Here is a 19,043-nt window from a genome sequence, read left to right as displayed (position 1 = left end):
ATAATTTGAAAAGCACTGATTACCATCCTTAAAATAAGTGTATACCCCTTATAATATTTGTTCCAAAACACTTGCTTTTTGTATGAATACTCTTTAAAACTCTTATTTTATAGATACTAATGAAAAGTTAACCAACAGCTAAAATTTAAATCCATTAAATTTTTAAAAGATTAAAACCCCCCTCTTTTCTTGCATATATTGCTCTCAACAAGGGCACTGTTGTTATTTCATCATCGTTATTGAAAAGAAAAATTAGAAGGGCATCCATGTAGAAGCAATAGGTGAATAAAGAGTATTAGAAAAAAAACAAGGAGAAAAATATCTAATAGCTCATCATCTGAAACGATGATTTCTCTCATTTCCCTGATTTTGAGCAAGTCATGAAGCATCAAAAAGATGCAGTATTGCAACAACTTCCAATCGGGGTGAAAAAAAAGAAGAAGAAAAGAAACCGCAACCTCCCTATTAGCACCAAAGTAAAGCAGATGGCAACATGCATACATCATTGATAACGAGGAGCCCTATTGAGGCCATTCATATAACCAACTCTAGGAATGTACAGATGAGGAGGAGGAGTACTTGAATGCCACGTTTATAAGCACCATATCCATCAACCTCCCTATTAGATCTAAATGAAACTAGCTACTTAGCCAGAATAGAATGGATAGTAGCAAGCCAGTCAAAAATAGCTTCAAGCTACTAACTTTTCTTCTGCTTATCTCTGTCATCGGTCGAGGAACCTGAACTAGGCACACCCTTCAAATCCGCCATGGAGATGGACCGCGTAGGAGGAGAGAATGCATCCGTCGGGAATGTAGAAGCAAAGTTCACAGTAGCACTAGCACTAGCACTAGCACCAGGTTTTCCCTGTGGGTGAAGCGGAGGGAGTAGCCGAGATGGCTCATGCTCCTCTTCGCTGCCACTGCTGTTGCTCGCAGAGCTGCTCCCTGTGACAGGGGCTCCAGGGCTTCGACTGGCATTTGTGGGTCTCTTGGCAATGCCACCTTCACAGCTCATCAGCTCTTTATTCTGTGTCTTCTCACACATTGCGTTGAAAGCGCTGAGATTTTTCCGCTTCCTGGTGTAGGGATTCTCTGGCTTGGCGAGATCCTTCACAGAGGTAGATGAGGAAATATCTGCGAAGTTTGCGAAAGATTTCGATTTGCCGCAGTAGAACTTGGAAAAGCCACGCCTGCCAATATTAAATATATATATATATATACACACATTATTAATAAACTACAAAATTTCCTTACATGATTTTGAACAACTAATTAGGAAAAGATTGAGGACAGAACAACACAAGTATTTAAAGAGTACACGTGGATATTTCACATTTGGACCACACAGTTAAATAAATAGCCATATAAACAAACAACCAAGATCACATAGATAGCTCACCACTTCATGAACAAATAAACAAATGTTGTATCATCTTGTAGTTCATTACTTCAGTACAAAAAGTATAAATAAATGTAACGGTGTAGGTGTAACTATAACATGTTTGACAAAGCAAGACAAGCTGAAATCTATTCAATCATTTAAAAGCACATCCCGACGGAAAAATACATCTCTACTCTGTATAAATTGCAAGTATCAGAAATTCACGAGATTAACAGGTTATATATAATGCAATATCTAGATGGATCACTTGTTAAAGAGGCAATATCCTCTATATCGAACAAGCCGACACCAATAATCACTGTTCTATGCACAAAGATAAAATAATTCATAATTCTATGACAAATCGCTATCAGATGAGTATAGCATGGGAAGACTGTATATTTGATACATGCACAACAAGCTGAACCCAATTCCATCATTCTGAAGCACATTTTCTAGTTAAAGTTATATTTGTAAACCAGTAACATGCATACTGGCCATTAAGGAACTAGTTTCTAGTATAATGAATTATGTGAGCTGTATCAAATCATCGTTTGAAATCTGAGCCTGATCAAAGGCATCAGTCTTTGTCATCCACCATGTACTATCCTCCCAGAAGATAATAAGGCTAATTCAGTAAACACTAGATCATGTTTAGCTTATGTATATAAAAAGAAATCAACAACTAACTGGTAACCACATTCTTTTCAGATAGATGTAGCATCAGTTAGATGAATAGATGAATTTTAGAAGCTTATTAAAAGAGTCCTCCCGATGCAACTGTACAATTAACAAGAAAAGGACAACACTCCATTTAACAAGAAAACAGCAACACTCCATTTGTCAGTATGCTACCTAATCCTTTTTCACCCCTCTCAGTTAGCAAGTTAAAAAAAAAATCCCAATGGATACCAAGAAGTCAACACCAAATAGTCATGGGACCAGCGGCATCTTGTAATTGGTACTTATATCCATGAAGAACTTACTAACCTCGCAAGAAGATAGCAACAAAGATATTTTTGAAGAAAAAAAAATCAGAAAGTCTGAACACTAGTATTATAAGATGCAAGTGAACAATTCAACGCGCTGAAAACCATAATAAAATTTTCATTAGCATAGATCATGATATAAGTTTCCCAGCTTGCTTTCTTTATTATTACTGGGATTCTCTGCAAATTGTTCAGGATCCAACTAGAATAGAATATGGTTCATCAACATAAAAGCATAACGAAATAGGTCTCTCGGGTCTTCAATCTCGTTTTCTTTCAATCATACAGATGTTATACGCCCAAGTAAACATGTGAATAGAACAGCAGCTAAGTTGTAGTAGATACGGTCCAAATTGAAAGAGATATAAATACTATCTCAAGAAGGGTTATCTAAATAAAATATTACATCTCGTGACTAATAAAAAATGACATATTGAAAGAGATAAAGCACAATGTAGAAAAAGCGATCAAAGCACCCTATGATCATTAGAGAAAGAGAACAAGAACATGTTCCAAACCATCAGCAAATCTCAAGTGAAAAAAAAGGACTATTCTTCAAATTTGTAAAATTCGACTACACTTCCGTATAGACTCCACCAAGAAAGAGAAATGCAGTATAAGGACACGAGAAAAATTTGACAAACTCAACAGAAGAAGAGGGGAAACAATGCAAAGAAAAAATCTTTATCTTCGAAAATTTGAACTCGCCTCAAGTTTCGCTTGCATGTTCAAATAAAAGAAGGAAAACCCCAACTCACAACGACAAGAAAATTCCCAGAAATTACTCCAAAATTTTCATTCAAGTCGCTTCGAAAGCACCAAATGTGAAACGAAGAAGGAAAAGACCCAAAATATCTTTTTTTTTCTCTTGCATGTTCCTGGGAAACAAGAAAAAACCAAAACCGTCTCAAAAAGAGAATTTAGAACCAGCAAGCAGAGACCCGCCCAGAAGAACTCATCCAAGATCCCAAGAAGCAATCTTTACCTCACTGGCGGCGACTCCTCCAAAGCCTCCATCGTCTCGAGCGGCCCCTTGAACGAGCTCAGCACCTCCGCCTCCTCGCTGTCGGAATCCGACCCTGCCGCCGAGCTGTCACTGTCCTTCCCAATCGACGACGAGCTACACATCTTTTCCTCCTCCGTCGCCGTCGCCTCGTACACCGAGAAGGAGGGGACCCCACAGAGGAACTTCGACCGTTCGATCTCGCTTCCCCTAGCCAGCGCGATTGACATCCGTCCGATCACGACGGAGTTCCGACCAAGATGTCAAGAATCGACGCGGTGATTTCCGCGGCCCGAGATGATCACCAAAGACAAAGGATGCGATAAGAGACGAGCGAGAGAGAGAAAGAGTAGGACTTAAAAAAGAAAGAGAGCGAAATTTATAGCCAAAATTTAAAGAGGAGGCTTAGGAGGAGCTAAATCGGTAACAAATAAAATGTTATCAATTCCGATAGCTATTAAGATTAAGGATAAGGAATTGAATTAGATTGGATTAGGATAAAAATTCTGGATTTTATATTGTCTTCTCCTTAATTAGACTTAATTACTATAAAGTAACAGACGGAAACTGCACATAGGAGTGGAATTTTTTTTCTTTTTATTTTTTACAGTACGTATCTGTTACTAGAGTTTAGCTCTTATTACTAACAAATAGAAGCAGTAGGTAATGAATGGCATGCGGTTTCTTGCAAATAGATCAGCTCATAACTTTCATAATAAATTCGATAGGACAAATAATAATTAACTAGAAAAGAGAAACTAGAATCTTGAAGAAATCAAAAGAAATACTAGGATAGAACAACTAATTAATTACTATTATTATTAGAAAATTTATTAAAACTTCTTGCATGTTATCTCTATTATCATTCATAATCTACTATATGGATATTTATCACTCTTATTGTCTTATATTTTACTGTTAATACCTCGTAACAAGTTGAGTTAATTTTAAGGGATAACTCCACTTAGACTTCTAAATTATCATTATTTTTTAGGACATTCTTCAAAATATCATAATTATCATTAAAATCATTATACTCTTTTAAAAATATTATTATATTAGTTAAATATAATTAATCATAATTAAAATCAAGCTTAAATTTTAAAAAAATATTTTCCCCTTGTATAAATTATTTAAAATAGTTTAAAAGCGATAATATTTCATCAATGTCACAGTTTTTGTTTCTCTTTTTCATTTTTTTTTTTAGTTATTCATATGTGATTTTTAACAATAATCTATTATGAATAGTCTGTTAAAAATTAACCACAATGCTGAATGGGTGATATTTTAAAAAACATAATTACACGCAGCCTCTATGAATAATCATAATTTTTTCATATATACCTTTGAACTATTTTATTATCCATATAAAATTTTTGAACTAAGAAACGTATCACATAAGCCCCTTAACTAAGAATAATAATAATAACTACATGGACCATTTGAACTAAGAATTTTGTCGGGTCAAAGATCTAATTCATATGAAAAACAATAATAATTTAGAGAGGCTAAGTATAATTAACTTTTTAAATAACTATATAACTTACATCAGCTGAACAAACTGTGATGACTATTAATGAGGAGATGAGCACCAATAGCTGATTGTAGAATAAATCTTGCTCGACCGGAATCTGCCTAGTAATTGCTAGGAGTCATTAACGTTGAGCTCCAGCGATTGCAACTGGGACTGTTTCAAGGGACTGCAGGAAGACGAGTTCGAAATATGAATTAAAGTCAACACAAGGTTCGAAGCTTTGATTTGGTGCCATACTTTCTATTTGTGTACATGAATTTAGAGTGTGTTTTGTGTACATGAATTTATCACCTATGTAATAGTACTAATAGAGAGGATGAGTTGGTAATTTTTGTTAGAAATTGACTTTTGAGAAAGCTCTGCTAAGGTTTTGGGTTTTTCTCTTCACCTACATGTGAGGGCTTCTCCTCGTCTCTCGTCCATCCCTTCTCTCTCTCTCTCTCTCTCTCTCTCTCTCTCACACACACACACACACACCTTTTCTTATCTTCAATCTCTCTTTTCTCTCTATAAGCTTCTTTCATTCTCCGACGACATCAATGATGATTCTCTCACTATCGTCGCCCCTACCTTCTTCTTCCACCTCAATCTTCTAGATCAATTTAACCCCTCCTTTTGTCTAATCTTATCTCCTCATCTTTCTGTGTATGAAGCTTATAAACATTTATTTAAAATAAATGAGAACTCAAATTGGTCGCAGTCCAATCAACCTATTCAACAACGAGGATAGCTAGGTTAGGTCAGGTAGAATCTTATCACGTTCTAGATCCAATGAAAAAGTAGAAGCTGTTAGCGTTCTTTGTTTTGGAGGATCATTAGAGGGTAAAACAACTAAACACCTGTAGAGGTCTTCATCTCCTTGCCTTTGATGGATGGAGACAGAAAACTACATCTCACAATCATACATAGTAGTACTGCATAGTGATGCATCACAACAAAGCCCTCTCATGGCCATTCAAACTCTCTTCTTTCTTCCTTGCAAAGCCAAGGATGGCAACAGGAGGTCATGATCTGGATTAGGTTCAGGTCTCAGATGGGACACGCTCTAAGGTACAAGACCACGCGTAAATATGTGCATTAATTCTTCATAAATTTACGCTCAACTATCGATCTCATCCAACTTAGTTCTCAGGTAACACGGAACAGTACGTACTTTGCATTACGACGAGGATAAGATTACGTACATCTTACTCTTTAACTCTTATGAGAGTCTTTATCTGGAGACTAACTCTTTTATTCTTACATCTACTTCATTTGGACAGAAGAAGAATGAGATTGGTCATGAAGAAAAATTGTTTGATGTGTCACAAGTCCAAGCCAAATACAAAATATCACTGGTTTGGTTGGTAGGACTTATCTATATATGTTAAGTTAACAGAACCTACATTTTAAGTTTTCTTTTTTTAATTTTTACTCTTATTATATGGATATTTATTGTTTGATCTATATATTTTGCTTATAATGACTCAAAAATACTTACGAATTAAATATATCTCCTATGTTAGTGTTTAAATGATATTTTAATATTTCATAGAACTGACGGAGAGTTTCATAGAAATTTAGATACTATTTCCTACTTCAGTCTCATCTTTGTCTCAAATATAGAAATTCATAAATTAAATTTATTTCTTAAGTCTACCAAAATTTTTTAACTAAAAGTGAGGGAGAGTGTTAGAAATATAAAATTTAAATTGGTTTGAGTCTTAACTCTGAACGGGGCTAACTTGACTCGTTTTATAGCCATGGTTTAGATAATTTGAATTAGACTGAAAAGTATGGTGTTTGATTGTGAATTAAGCTTAAGAGTATAATTATCACCTTTGATATAATATGAAAAACTAAAATAATTATTGGTTTTAGAGGAAAATAGATGATATATAAAATTAATGAACTAAAATATTCTTTTAACTTTGACGATAGAGCTCATTTAATGAATCAAATATTAAAGATTGTACTCATTGCCAGTTTTTAAGCCCGTAAGCACTATTGGACTTGCAGATTTATGTGGTTGTGAGCCTATAAATGGCTTAATGTTATGAATAAGGTTTGGACCGATTTGTTTATAAGAAAATTCTAAGATTTTAAAAAGTGGTAGCCTCTAGGTTTTTTTTTTTTGCTCTTTTATGAGAAAATTCTGAAATTTTTTTAGCTTCTAGAATTAGAGTGAAAAGTTAAAATTGAAAAAATAAAAGAAAAGTCGAAATAGGTCAGAAAGTTAAATATCTGGCGTTACGACAATCGTCGAAGGGTGTCAGACGACTAAGGGTGACAGTTGTGGTTGGCCATAGGATAGGATAACTCATGGCGGGTGATAGTGGCTAAAGTTTGATGATGGAAATAAATTTTCTAATTAGATTTACTCCTAAAAAAAATAAACAGCTAAGATTAAAAGATAAATAATAATAAAGGAAATAAATAACTTAATATTTATTTCAATATTTAATAATCTCAAATGAATTATGATCACTCCTATTTATAAAAGTAGAGTCCTAATAGGTTGGATGCATATATAGATTATCCACTTTAATTTAAAGTCCGACCATAACACCTTATAGATGTATTGGTTCATTATTATTTGTTTAAGCTACCAAATATCACAAGTATAAAGTACGGGCCCCACACGTCATTGTAAAATGAGAATTAATAAGATATGGAAAGGATAAATTTAAAATTTATATATAATTCTCTCTCTCTTATGTTCTCGAGTGAATTATATTAGAGAAAAAATAATATTTAGTTGCTAAACACAATTAAAAATTCTTGACCAAGTTCAGGGACTTGCTCTGAACTCAAATCAAACACGAAAGAAAAATCACATAGAATCCTCTAATTGTACTTGTTCTTTCTTATATGCTAAAATTCATACAGGAAATTATCCCAACATCAGACTATTTTTTTTAAAAAGATTTTTTCTCAACAGGCTCTAATTTTTTTTTTAAACCTGTTTAAGTTTCATTCCCCAAGAAGAAACCGAGATAGAAGAAGGTAATATTCATACTAATTGGTCATCATTGAAAATAATTGCATCAATATGTGATGATTTTGATGACAGGAAACATTCACATTCATTATTAGTCGAATAGTAGTATATATAAAGGCTTTTGCATATTTCATTTTTTTTTTAATATAAAAAAAGGAGACAGAGAGCATGCATATGTAGAGCTTGAACCAAAAATTTTCTTAAAAGTCAGGGTGTGATATGTAAAATTCATTTTCCATACATTTTCCAGTTCAGGCCAAGCTTAAGCCCAAAAATAAGAGTCTAGTCTGCATCCCAACTTTTCTCACTGACAATCAACAGCCCAAAAACCCCTCCAAAATCTCACTCTCTCTCTCAGCTATCGCCTATCGCCTATCGCCTATCACCACCACTCTCCTTTCCCCTCGTCTTTGCTATGCCGCTCCTTCTCTCACCGCCATGAAGGGTGGTGACCGGATCCCAAATCCTTCCCATGCCACCCCCGGTCTGATGAACGCCTTCCCATTAAATGCTTCTCCGCGCCCCACCGTACCCTAACGTGCTCCACCACCACCTCCTCATCCTCTCCTCTCGCCTCCACCTCTCCGCCTTCGATGGCGTAAACCCTTCCCTTGTCCCTTCTGATCTCTGGGTCGCCAAAGCTTTCTCCACCGCATATCTCCTCTCTCCTTCCTCCCCCGATCGTTTAGCTTCGTTCCGCGGCGTTCTTTCTCCCTCCGTGGCGTTCGAGGCGATCCGTCGCATCCAAAACCCTAACTTTGCTCTCGGTCTCTTTGAGCTCGCTCGCTCGTCATTCGAAATCAGCCACTCTGTTGATTCCTACCGGTTTCTGGTTGGTTTTCTTTGTCGCTCGGGCCTTCAAAATTATGCCTTGAAGATGTTCGACGAAATGATTGACGAGGGGCATTGTCCGGATTCTTCCTTTCTTGAGTTTTTAGTCAGTACCTGTGCGGAAGCCGGCATTTTGGATTGTGCCATGGAGTTAATCACCAGAACGGCGGAGTTAGGTTGCTGCATTGAGACGTATACTTTTAATAAGGTCATGAGTCTTTTGGTGGGGAGGAATCGAGCGCACGATGCGGTAGCACTGTTCAAGGGACAATTGGGTTCCGGGTGTTTTACTCCAGATGGGTGGAGTTTTAATATAGTTATAAAGGGTCTATGTAAGTTGGGAGATGTTGAGGAGGCTTTCAAATTTATAGAGAAAATGGGGAGTTTTGGGTGCTCCCCTGATACAGTGACCCATAACATTCTTGTGGATGGGTTGTGTAGGGCGGGAGAGGTAGAGAGGGGACATGAGATTTTGAGGAGGATTGAGAAGGATGGATTTTGTGTTCCCAATGTGGTGACATACACGTCTTTGATTTCTGGATACTGCAAGATGGGCAAGATGGAGGAGGCATCCGTGGTTTTTAGAGACATGATTGGTTTTGGAGTAAAGCCCAGTAGGGTCACCTACAATGTGCTTATTGATGGCTATGGTAAGGTTAATGATATGCAGTCTGCAGTTTCAGTGTATAATCAAATGGAAACCTGTGCATGTACACCTGATGTTGTGACCTTGACTTCATTGATCGATGGGTATTGTCGAAGTGGGCAGCTGGATGATGCAATGAAGCTTTGGAATGAGATGGAGCACAGAGAACTCCAGCCTAATGTTTACACCTTTGCAATCATGATAAATTCTCTCTGCAAGAAGAATAGATTAGATGAAGCTCAGGTTCTTTTGAAGAAACTAAGTTTGAGAAGAGATATTGTGCCCCATGCTTTTATCTACAATCCTGTGATCGATGGGCTATGTAAAGTGGGAAATGTTGATGAAGCAAATGCAATATTGGTTGAAATGGAGGGGAAGAGGTGTTTTCCTGATAAATATACATATACTATATTGATCATTGGACACTGCATGAAGGGAAGAATGACCGAAGCAATTGCCCTTTTCCATAAAATGGTGGCTACTGGATGTGCCCCTGATGATGTAACAGTTGGTTGTTTGGTATCATGTCTCTTAAGGGCTGGGATGCCTAGTGAGGTTAATCGCATTATGCTTATCTCATCTAGAAATATCTCATGATTAGAGATATCAGCTACACAGGACATGCCCTCCACATTGAGAAAAACTGGTGCTCTCCAAGCAGGAAGTGGAAGAGCACTAACTTATAATTCTTATTATGTGGGGGATGTCTGACATTTGCCAAGTGTGAACAACCAAGATAAAGATTGGTATTTCTGATAGTATGCCTCTGGCTACAAATGAGAGTTTTGGTCCCCATTTGACTTAGGAATATAGGATAGTGGAATCAGGGTGCAATAAGTGTGCCACATTTTGTCTGAAGAAGTATGCATTTTTTCCTTGATAAATCTTACTTCAATATCATCACATTTTTCCCTTAATTCTGTTGGCATGTTTACCCATTGCCAAGAGTTTAGTATCACCTTTTGTAAATTCATCATTCAATTTGAGGCTTTTCATATATGTGGTGCTTTCTGAAATTTCTTCTTTTTTATGTAATGACAAATGAGTTTAGTGTTAGAAATCATATTATGCATATGTCCTTGTTCAAATTTCATATGCTTCAGAAAAATTGTGGTGAGAATGCTTTTCGGATCAATGGAGGAACTATCACTTTGTAGGTCTCATAAACATTGCCAACCTGGGACAGTTGGGACACTCTAGACATTATAATCTTTTACCTACATTTTTTTATATACGATTTTTTAATAATGCCTTGAAGGCTAGAAAATGGCATATCCTTAACTGACTATGCAGTATTCATCACGTGGAATTTCCTTGAAGTGAAAGAACTATTTCATTGCTCAGATACTGTTATCTTGTTGCTGTTCCTCCTATATGTAGTAATGTAAAGTATATTTCTCATTCACTTTTAATAACATTTAGGATTTAGTTATCTGGAAATTAACAGATATATTAAAATATTTTAAATGATGTATAATTACTTAATTGTTTGTGCCAAACCACTGTTTATATCAACTTGGCTCTTACGTTTCCTATTGAGATAGTTTGTTAATGGGCTCTCATAACTGTATTTCATAATAATTCCAGCATCTTACATTACTAAATAATAGTAAATTTGTAAATACAAAAGAATTCCATTATCTTCTTTGTTGTTATACATTATTAGTTTATGGAAGCTCTTGACCCTTCATTGTAGATTCAGCTTAGCCCTTCCGGATGCTTTAGATTAAAGTTCCAATCCAGACCTATGCAAAATTCTCTAGATTTTCTGGTTTAACTTTTTGACGGGGTACCTCATGACATGTTTATCACTTTTTCTTAATGGAAAATCCAGGGGATATGAGTGCAACCGTGGAAGACATTTTTAGCTGATCAGGGAGTCTCCTGGATCATTATAATAGGTGAGCAAAATTTATCATTGTTTATTTTGATATTTTCAAAATCCTTCCAGGGAACAATGATGAAGACAAGAATGTACTTTAACCCCACTATTTTAGCATTTAAACTATCAAACACATGAACTTTCTGCCAGTGAATTGATATCAACTTAGCAGATAACAATACCAAGGACAACAATTCCTTTAGTCATAACAGTTCTAGGCTGGGTACTTCTATTTACTGTCAGTTCTCTGTGAAATAAAGTGCTATTATGTTTTTATTACTACTTGCAATCATAACTAGTTTTCTCTCATATCCCTTAAGGACGTAAACCCTAAATCTTAAACCTTATTATATATAGGCGCTTTGGAAACAAAGGACTACATTTCAGAAATAATGGTTGAGTTGCACTGGATGGAGTACATGGGTACTTTGAAAAGCCTGCAGTGACACTAGATTATTGATGATTATTACTAGTCGAAAATTCCAGAATTGGAAAAAGGCTTGCTGCTACTCCAAATCTATTAAATTAAAAAAAAATGTTTGCCTAGAGCAAGTAATTTGTTAGAGTGTGTGTTGCTGAATCAGTTGATGGGCTCCCATTCTTAAGTGATTATAATTTATAAGCAAAGAAATGTTCATACTAATAGCATACTTGGGTATACTGTTTATGAAGGGTTTAATCCTGATATACTATTATAATCAATATGATCTTTATTTTTGTGATATCAAGATAGGTTAAGAATTATGAATGTCACTTGTGGTTGGAATTTGCTCGATGTAAAAGAAATGTTTACCTAGAGCATGTGATTGCTAGAATGTGTATTGCTGAAGCAGTTAAGGGGCTCCTTTTCTTACACAATTATAAGCACAAAAAAAATGTTCATACTAACCACATATTTGAGTACATTGTTTTATTACGAAGGGTTTAATCCTGATATAATATTATAATCAACATAATCTTGGACCAAGATAGCCATGTCAAAAGTACGTGCATGAGAAATATAAAAAATGCGCATTGATGGACCATTATGCAAGTTTTAATTTTGATTTCTTTGATATGTGAATTGGCTGTATGAAATTCTCATGTCCAAATGAATTCTCAAAATAAAAAATGCGCATGTCAAAATGATATTTCGTTCTCCCTCCATGAGGTCATAACCCCTTATATTTAACATCTTTCATGGTATAATATGATCTTCTACTGTCTGAGTTATCCCTATTGATGAATGGACTTTCATAATATAATATGAACTACTACTCTCTTAGTTGTATTCCTATTGATGAATAAACTTTTTTCTTTTACTTTATCTGATCTGGTAGTTAAGAATTAAAAGTAGTAAGAAGCTAGACATACTGTAACACATTGTCTCTTCTTTTGTCTTATTTGTTATCCCTATTGATGACTGAACTTTTTTTACTTTATCTGATCTGGTAGTTAAGAATTAAAAGTAGTAAGAAGCTAGACATAATGTAACACATTGTCTGTGTTTATTCAATGTCCTGATGGAAAGGATTTCTTGGTTAACATCAGTGAAAAGAGTTACAGAAGCACTTCTGTGTGCAATATGTCCCAAATATACTGGTAATATCATATGATCTTGTTATGGTTATGCTGTGGGTTTATTGTACGTGCACTTTCCATATTGTCTTTCTTCTCTTTGGTTTGATGGAACCCAACTATTAACAAACTATAAGAAAGCAGAACTCTGTTAATCCTCTAGTGTTGCTGTGCAACCAAATGATAAAGTTTTTGCGCAACAGAACCTGAAAAAGTTGCAAGCGTTGGTAGTGTTAACAATGTTATTTTCTAGAGTCTGCACCTCCAAGATGATCTATAAAGCTTTGCTAGTTTGGTTGTGACTTGTGTCAGGTTTAGGGAGTAGTTGATAAATTATCTAGGATAGCGAAAGAAAAGAACAATCCATTCAGCGCATTGTTTTTCTGAAATATAAATGTGCTATGGAAGTAAATCTCATTAGCATTAATGTTCATTTTCTATTTCATGCCTTGGTGTAGCTCAAGTCTACTCGAAAGCAAACAAACTAATTTGAACATTTTTGTTCTTCTGTTTTAGGTATTTCAGAGGAATGGCTATGAGTAAACAGTTAAACACATTGTGGTGATTGTTGATGTTTTATACGTAAATTTTCTCGGCATTATTTATAATCATTTTAGCAGCACCGCACGTATCCTCTTCTTTGTTATATTATGGAGAAGTTAGTCAATTTGAGGTAAATCGTATTGGAATCTGAGTACTAAGTGTTCGATCAGTCCTACGAAACATTACACCCGCATTAGCCATCTGCAATGCTTACATATTCATTCGTTGCGGGCAAATTTATTCCTTTCTTTAACTGCTGATTTATAAATGCTTTTTTACATTATGCATTATCATCATTCTCTAAACCTCTTGCATGGTTTCCATCTCCTGATTTGATAGTAGTGTGGCAGTTATTTTCTAGAGGTACATTCTTCCACAGGTTACACATTTAGTAAAGAAATCGGTCAACATGATTGATATTTTATGCAATTTACTCCTGCAGGCAGCGACGCATCTTACATTCTCAGAGGCCGTGCTTTCTATTTCCAGCCATTCTGTTGCACAACAGTTAAATAAGCGGTGAAGCCTTCTAAATTCTTATCCATGCATAGATATTTCTCTACTGCTATGGACGTGGAAATGTACTGTGGACGGTCTATTCATTTGATATGCAAACTGATGTGCCTGCTAGGGGTTGAAATTGATCAAAGGTATTGTGAGTGCACATACTTTGGAACAGAATCTGAAGTGGAAGAGCTCCATGAACCTTGTTGGTATTAGGTGGGGGTTTGATATACTTGTATACTGCATAGTATGATCTCAGCTTTCCATAACCAAATATTTTAAAGGTACGGTGAAAAGTTGTCAATGATATAGTATCATTGAAATGTTCAATTATCTGCAATTTTTTATTGTCTTTAAGGCACGCAAGCTCTCCTTTGGTGTTATCCAACTCCTGTTTGAGTTCTTATCATGCTGATGAGAGCTTGATGCATTTGAATATACTGTTATTGAATGAATTAGTTCTACCTATTGAAGCAACTGTTATCTTTGTTTCTTGAATGATGTAAACATTCACCAACTGCTGATGCATATCTATGAGAACGCAGGAACGAAGACTTTGCTTTGCTGTCGCTGACCTCTTCCTTTCTTATTCTAAATTCTAACGTTTTGTGCTTGTTCCCTTGTGCGTCTTCAAGTGGATGAAGAGTAGACTCTAAAGTTTGAAGTCCACATTGCTTTCCATCTGCGACTTCCAAATAAAAAGAGGTATTACTTTTACTCTTTTCTTTTGATTACTATCTTTCATTTGGTGGGGAAGGGGAAACACGCAGAGATTTGTTATCCAACGTTCATATGACCAGCTGATCTTTTTCCCGTTAAGCTGCAACTTATTGTAATTACTCTGCGACTATATGAGATTCTTCTGTGTGGCAGACAACCCCAAGTCTATTTTTGAAAATTCTGTTTGCCCAAAGACCACCTTATACATTTCTTTGTCGCGAAAATACCTTTCTTTTTCTTTTTCTCTCCTTTTCCGACCATTGTAGAGAAAACTACATTTAACTTGTTCGATATTTTAGTCAAGAGTAAGAAAATCAAGAATAACTCCTATGTTTTAGTTGATGGTTGTGGACTTTTTTTTTCTTCTTTTTCTGTTCTTTTGCATTGAATCTGTTCATAAATATTAATCCTTTTCCCTAATCAATAATTAGCCTACAATCTCATAATTTATTAGAAGGATATGCCAAAGCAATTTTTTTTTTTAAAAACTTGATTACTTGTCAGACTCAATAACCAAGAGGCTCAATCTATTGTCCATGATTTTGATAGGATATGCTAAGATATTTATCAGGTGGTCAAGTTTATGGTAACTCAACTAACTTAACTAAAGCCTCCTACTCCCTTCTTTATTAACAAAAAACAAAGAAAAGAAAAAGAATTTTGAGAACCCAGCTTCCTAATCAGGTTTGGTAGATTGGAAAACTTATCCGCGTAACAATTAGGCCTTCGAGAACGCCACGGATCTAATTATATTTTTTGGAACACATCTAGTTATATATGGCATAATATTGACCTTTTGTTGAAGAAAAGGACCTGCAGCTTAATGCTCAAACGCCTTGTGGACTTATCCACTAATGTGACTCAGCATTTCTTAATCAAATTACGTGTGGGTTTATTTTCTGTTCTTTTCTCATTTAGTATTCTCTTTTCAAGGTTTAGACAACCTATGAAGTGACTAAGCATTACATATAACCTACGTAATGACCACTGTACAAAATTTGGCTTAATTACTCGTCAATTGTTTAAGATTTTATGATTGTTAAGAGACTTGCATTAGAATAAGGAGTTTGTGGAGATTGTTAAATGAACCATGTTAATTTTACGTATCTTTTAAGGCTTAAGTTTGAGCGAAAATATCTGACTTTTAAGCTGGCTGTTTAGGAGTGGGATGTCACTTTCTTTTACTTTCCTTTTCTTTTATATTTTAAAGTCCTCCCATTCTTCACAATTAGGTACGGTCTAAGGGTATCGGTATCACTATGTACACCCTAAGAGTACCTATACAAGAACAAGAGGAAGGCAGCTCCACGCTAGCCCTAATAGAGTTCTTTGCTAGGGTTTGGACTATTCTTTTCCCCCTCGTTTTTTTCTCTTCTCCCCTAGCCCATGAAGCTAGGACGGAAGGCTTTTCCCTTGCATATCTAGTATTATTTCTCCCTCGCCTTTCTCATCTCCCTCTTCTCTTAGTCGTCATCTTTCTTTCTCCCTTCCCACCATTGTGAATGCACCTTTGTTTGTCTTTCTAACCAATTCCCTTCTCCTCCACCTTTGTCTTGTGTCGATAGTGGTTAATTCGTTGGGTAGTGGTCATTGCCCTCACTGCTCCTGCCACATCATCCTCATTATGTCAACCTCGTCGCCCTTCTTGTTACAATCTCTTTGCCCTTATCGGACGTACCTCTTTCCGCTTTGGGGAGTCGATGCCATAGGTCGATTTTTTTTAGTAGCCGTCAAGCCACTTGTGTTAGGTTTCAAGTGTTAATAAATGTGTATAAAATATTCTAAGTATTTTATTGATGTAAATAAGCACATATATAAGTGTTAATAAGATTTGGTTTAAAGATTTTTGAATTTTATAACAAATAAGTCATGTTGTTTGAAAAGCATTCGAATACATCTTGAAAGTCATTCTACGATACAAAGACATAGTTTTGGTCGTTTGAATAAACTCTTGCAATTATTCGAAAATACAGAGACATTGTTTTGGCTGTCCGAACACGCTCTAGTAATCATTCAAAGTCGTTTAAAGATGCAAAGACTCAAGGTAGGTTGTTCGAAAAGGTTGCGAATCTTGTAAAATCTAGGAATCTATGAGAACTAATTTGTCTAATATTTGGACTTATCTCGATAAAATATATAAGGGTTAGGATGCCCTAACCCTAAGAGTTGTCAGTCATTACTTTGAGAATACGTTATTGAAGAAACATTGATTTTCACCGACGGAAGCTTGATCATCTTCTACACGCGAAAGGAAGATCAATCTCAAAAGATACTGAAATATAAGAAGCAGTGAATCGTAAGGTCGAATGACTAAGACTATGTTAAATAAAGTCATAGAAATTGACGGATTATCTTTAAGTTAATCTTGTAAACTGTTACAATTTATTAGTGATTAATTTAATCTGAGTTTGGATCCGTAATTATTTATCCGTTTGAGGTTTTTTCACGTAAAACTCTTAGTGTTCATCTTTATTTGCTTCATTTGATTATTCTCCCGCATTTTTATTTACTTAAACAAAAGGTTGAGAATCATACTTAGGGTTAAAATCTATAATTTCTCACTTGGTTTGCATTCCTTTAGTTTTTTGCAGGGCCTTTATAGCTACAAGATCTAGCTAGTGGTGCTCGTGTGCTATGGATGTTTGTCTCATTTAGATCTTGTACGCCTTTTTGGCTTGATGTTTATTTTTCTTTTCGTCTAGTGCTGGTAGTGCGGTTTTTAAAATATATCTTCCGATTCCTCTATGTATCAAGTTTATAAAACCTGATTGGAATTAATGAAATTATCAGCCTAGCAGAGGAGCTTCTGAAGGATTTATTCTTTATTTTATTGCTAACTAATTACTTGCTCCAAAAACTCCTGGAAGGATGGGAGATTTTTAGTCTCATCTGGTAAACAGTGGATGAGAATAAAATAATGATAATAAGATAAGAAGTATCTTATCAAATGATTCTCTACTTGAGATTGAGATTGGTGTTTGGTTAGAGACACTCAAATAAGTGGGCGCAATGATTCCTTCTTCTTTTCTGGCAACGATTTATTTGAACAAGTTGTGCAAGTACCGAAAGTTGCCTGATTCAAAGAAAGGAGCTGGAGGAAACTGCTGATGGTTTTGGGCAAATGGGTTTGAATAAGTTGTCTTGTCTGTTTGTTAGGGTTCAAAAGATCAGATTAGGCAAATTGAAATCCTCTTCTGGCCGGATTCTATACAACCCTCAAACAGTGAACATATCTCAAGCTCGTCGACTAACATAAATGGTCGGGATCCTACTTCCTCAACTAAGATGTTAGATGAATTATAATAAATTCATCGCAGCTCGACCCAGTTGCCCTACTTAATCATCGGAGATGACTAACTCTATTGTTCAGCCTATAACCTCTCAAAACTCGAATTTTATTTTAAATATATATATATATATAGTCATAATAGAATGTTTGAGTGATGGAAGCACTCAAGAGATTGGAAATTTAATTATTAGGTTTAACCCTTAATCTAAGAAGGTGAGTGGGAGTAGTTGGGTGGGTATTGGTCCAAATGTTTAGGCCTGAGCTAATCTATCTTAACCCTAATCTAACTAATTGGAGGAATCCCCAAACCCTCAGTGGGCAATGGTAGCTCCACTGTTCCTTTCACAAGAATAGCTTTTGGGGAAGTTGATAACGAGGGGTTAACAAGGAATAATTATGTGGTTGCTTTTCTTGGCCTTTTCATTCAATTGTTTCCTTGTGGGGGATGGTTTCCACATCCTTCCTACCTTTATCTTTGTGGCCTCATTGATGAAGATATTTGCTACACATATATTAGGAATCATTTTATTTACTTTTGGTTATGTCTAATATATATTGTGTAACATATTTGACTAATTTGATATCGCTCTTATCTTTGCAAATTAAATATGAATTATATCCTTATCTTTATTTACATTTTATATTTTCTATCAAAAGAGAAGAAAAGTTCACAAGAGGGGGTAGGTTTTGGACTAAGAGATTTTTATGTCTCTCTTTACTTAGGATCAGCAGCTGAGATTGTTCAAAAAAAAGAAGATAAACAAACAATGTGTTGACCGCTAAAGCTGATCAATAGTTTTTGTTGGGTTAGGTTAATACTCTAGATGGTCAAAAAGTATTTTCAAAATACTTTGATTTTGTTCTAATATTTTTATTTTTATTTTTAACAAAATAAAAACAAGGTATATATAATATCACGTAAGTATATGATGTGTTAGTGTCATAATATTGGCTTAATAATAATGATAACCTTCCATTCTTATTAGATAAAAGGATTAGATTCTGGACTTGGATTCTTGTTAATATACTAATTATGATTAGTGTCGTGTGGAAAGTAATTAAAGGAAACCATCTCTTTCAGTTGCTCAGCCATTGGATGCTTCCTTTAAATTCTCTTCTTATCCACGTGAGAAATGCTTCTAATAATGGCCGTCAGTCTACGGCACAGAGATGTCTGCAAAG

The 19,043-nt window shown here is 35.4% G+C and overlaps 2 protein-coding genes across 4 annotated transcripts; one reads left to right on the top strand and one right to left on the bottom strand.

Moving 5' to 3' along the window:
• Positions 1-498: 498 nt before the first annotated feature.
• LOC140786454 (uncharacterized) lies at positions 499-3,849 on the bottom strand. The gene is made up of 2 exons (XM_073134902.1): positions 3,358-3,849; positions 499-1,192 (listed from the first exon to the last, which is right to left on the bottom strand). The coding sequence occupies exons 1-2, from the start codon at positions 3,603-3,605 to the stop codon at positions 700-702; spliced, it is 741 nt and encodes a 246-aa protein (XP_072991003.1). The 5' UTR covers positions 3,606-3,849; the 3' UTR covers positions 499-699.
• Positions 3,850-8,175: 4,326 nt separating this feature from the next.
• On the top strand, positions 8,176-17,309 carry LOC140785481 (uncharacterized). 3 transcript variants are annotated; one of them, XM_073133316.1, is made up of 5 exons: positions 8,176-10,227; positions 11,201-11,267; positions 13,791-14,136; positions 14,488-14,557; positions 17,154-17,309. In XM_073133316.1, exon 1 carries the CDS (start codon positions 8,398-8,400, stop codon positions 9,961-9,963), a length of 1,566 nt encoding a protein of 521 aa, XP_072989417.1. In that variant the 5' UTR covers positions 8,176-8,397; the 3' UTR covers positions 9,964-10,227; positions 11,201-11,267; positions 13,791-14,136; positions 14,488-14,557; positions 17,154-17,309. The 3 variants fall into 3 exon arrangements, with proteins under 3 accessions (XP_072989417.1, XP_072989418.1, XP_072989416.1); XM_073133317.1 differs by lacking the exons at positions 14,488-14,557; positions 17,154-17,309 and adding an exon at positions 14,398-14,438; XM_073133315.1 differs by lacking the exons at positions 14,488-14,557; positions 17,154-17,309 and having other exon boundaries at positions 13,791-14,325.
• The last annotated feature ends 1,734 nt before the right edge of the window (positions 17,310-19,043 follow it).

This window comes from Typha latifolia, chromosome 4 (genome assembly GCF_019914945.1).
Source record: "Typha latifolia isolate L0001 chromosome 4, TyphaL0001v2, whole genome shotgun sequence".
In the NCBI taxonomy this organism is placed as follows: domain Eukaryota; kingdom Viridiplantae; phylum Streptophyta; class Magnoliopsida; order Poales; family Typhaceae; genus Typha; species Typha latifolia.
Note: the sequence above shows the minus strand (reverse complement) of the source record. Positions and strands in the feature narration are given on the sequence as shown.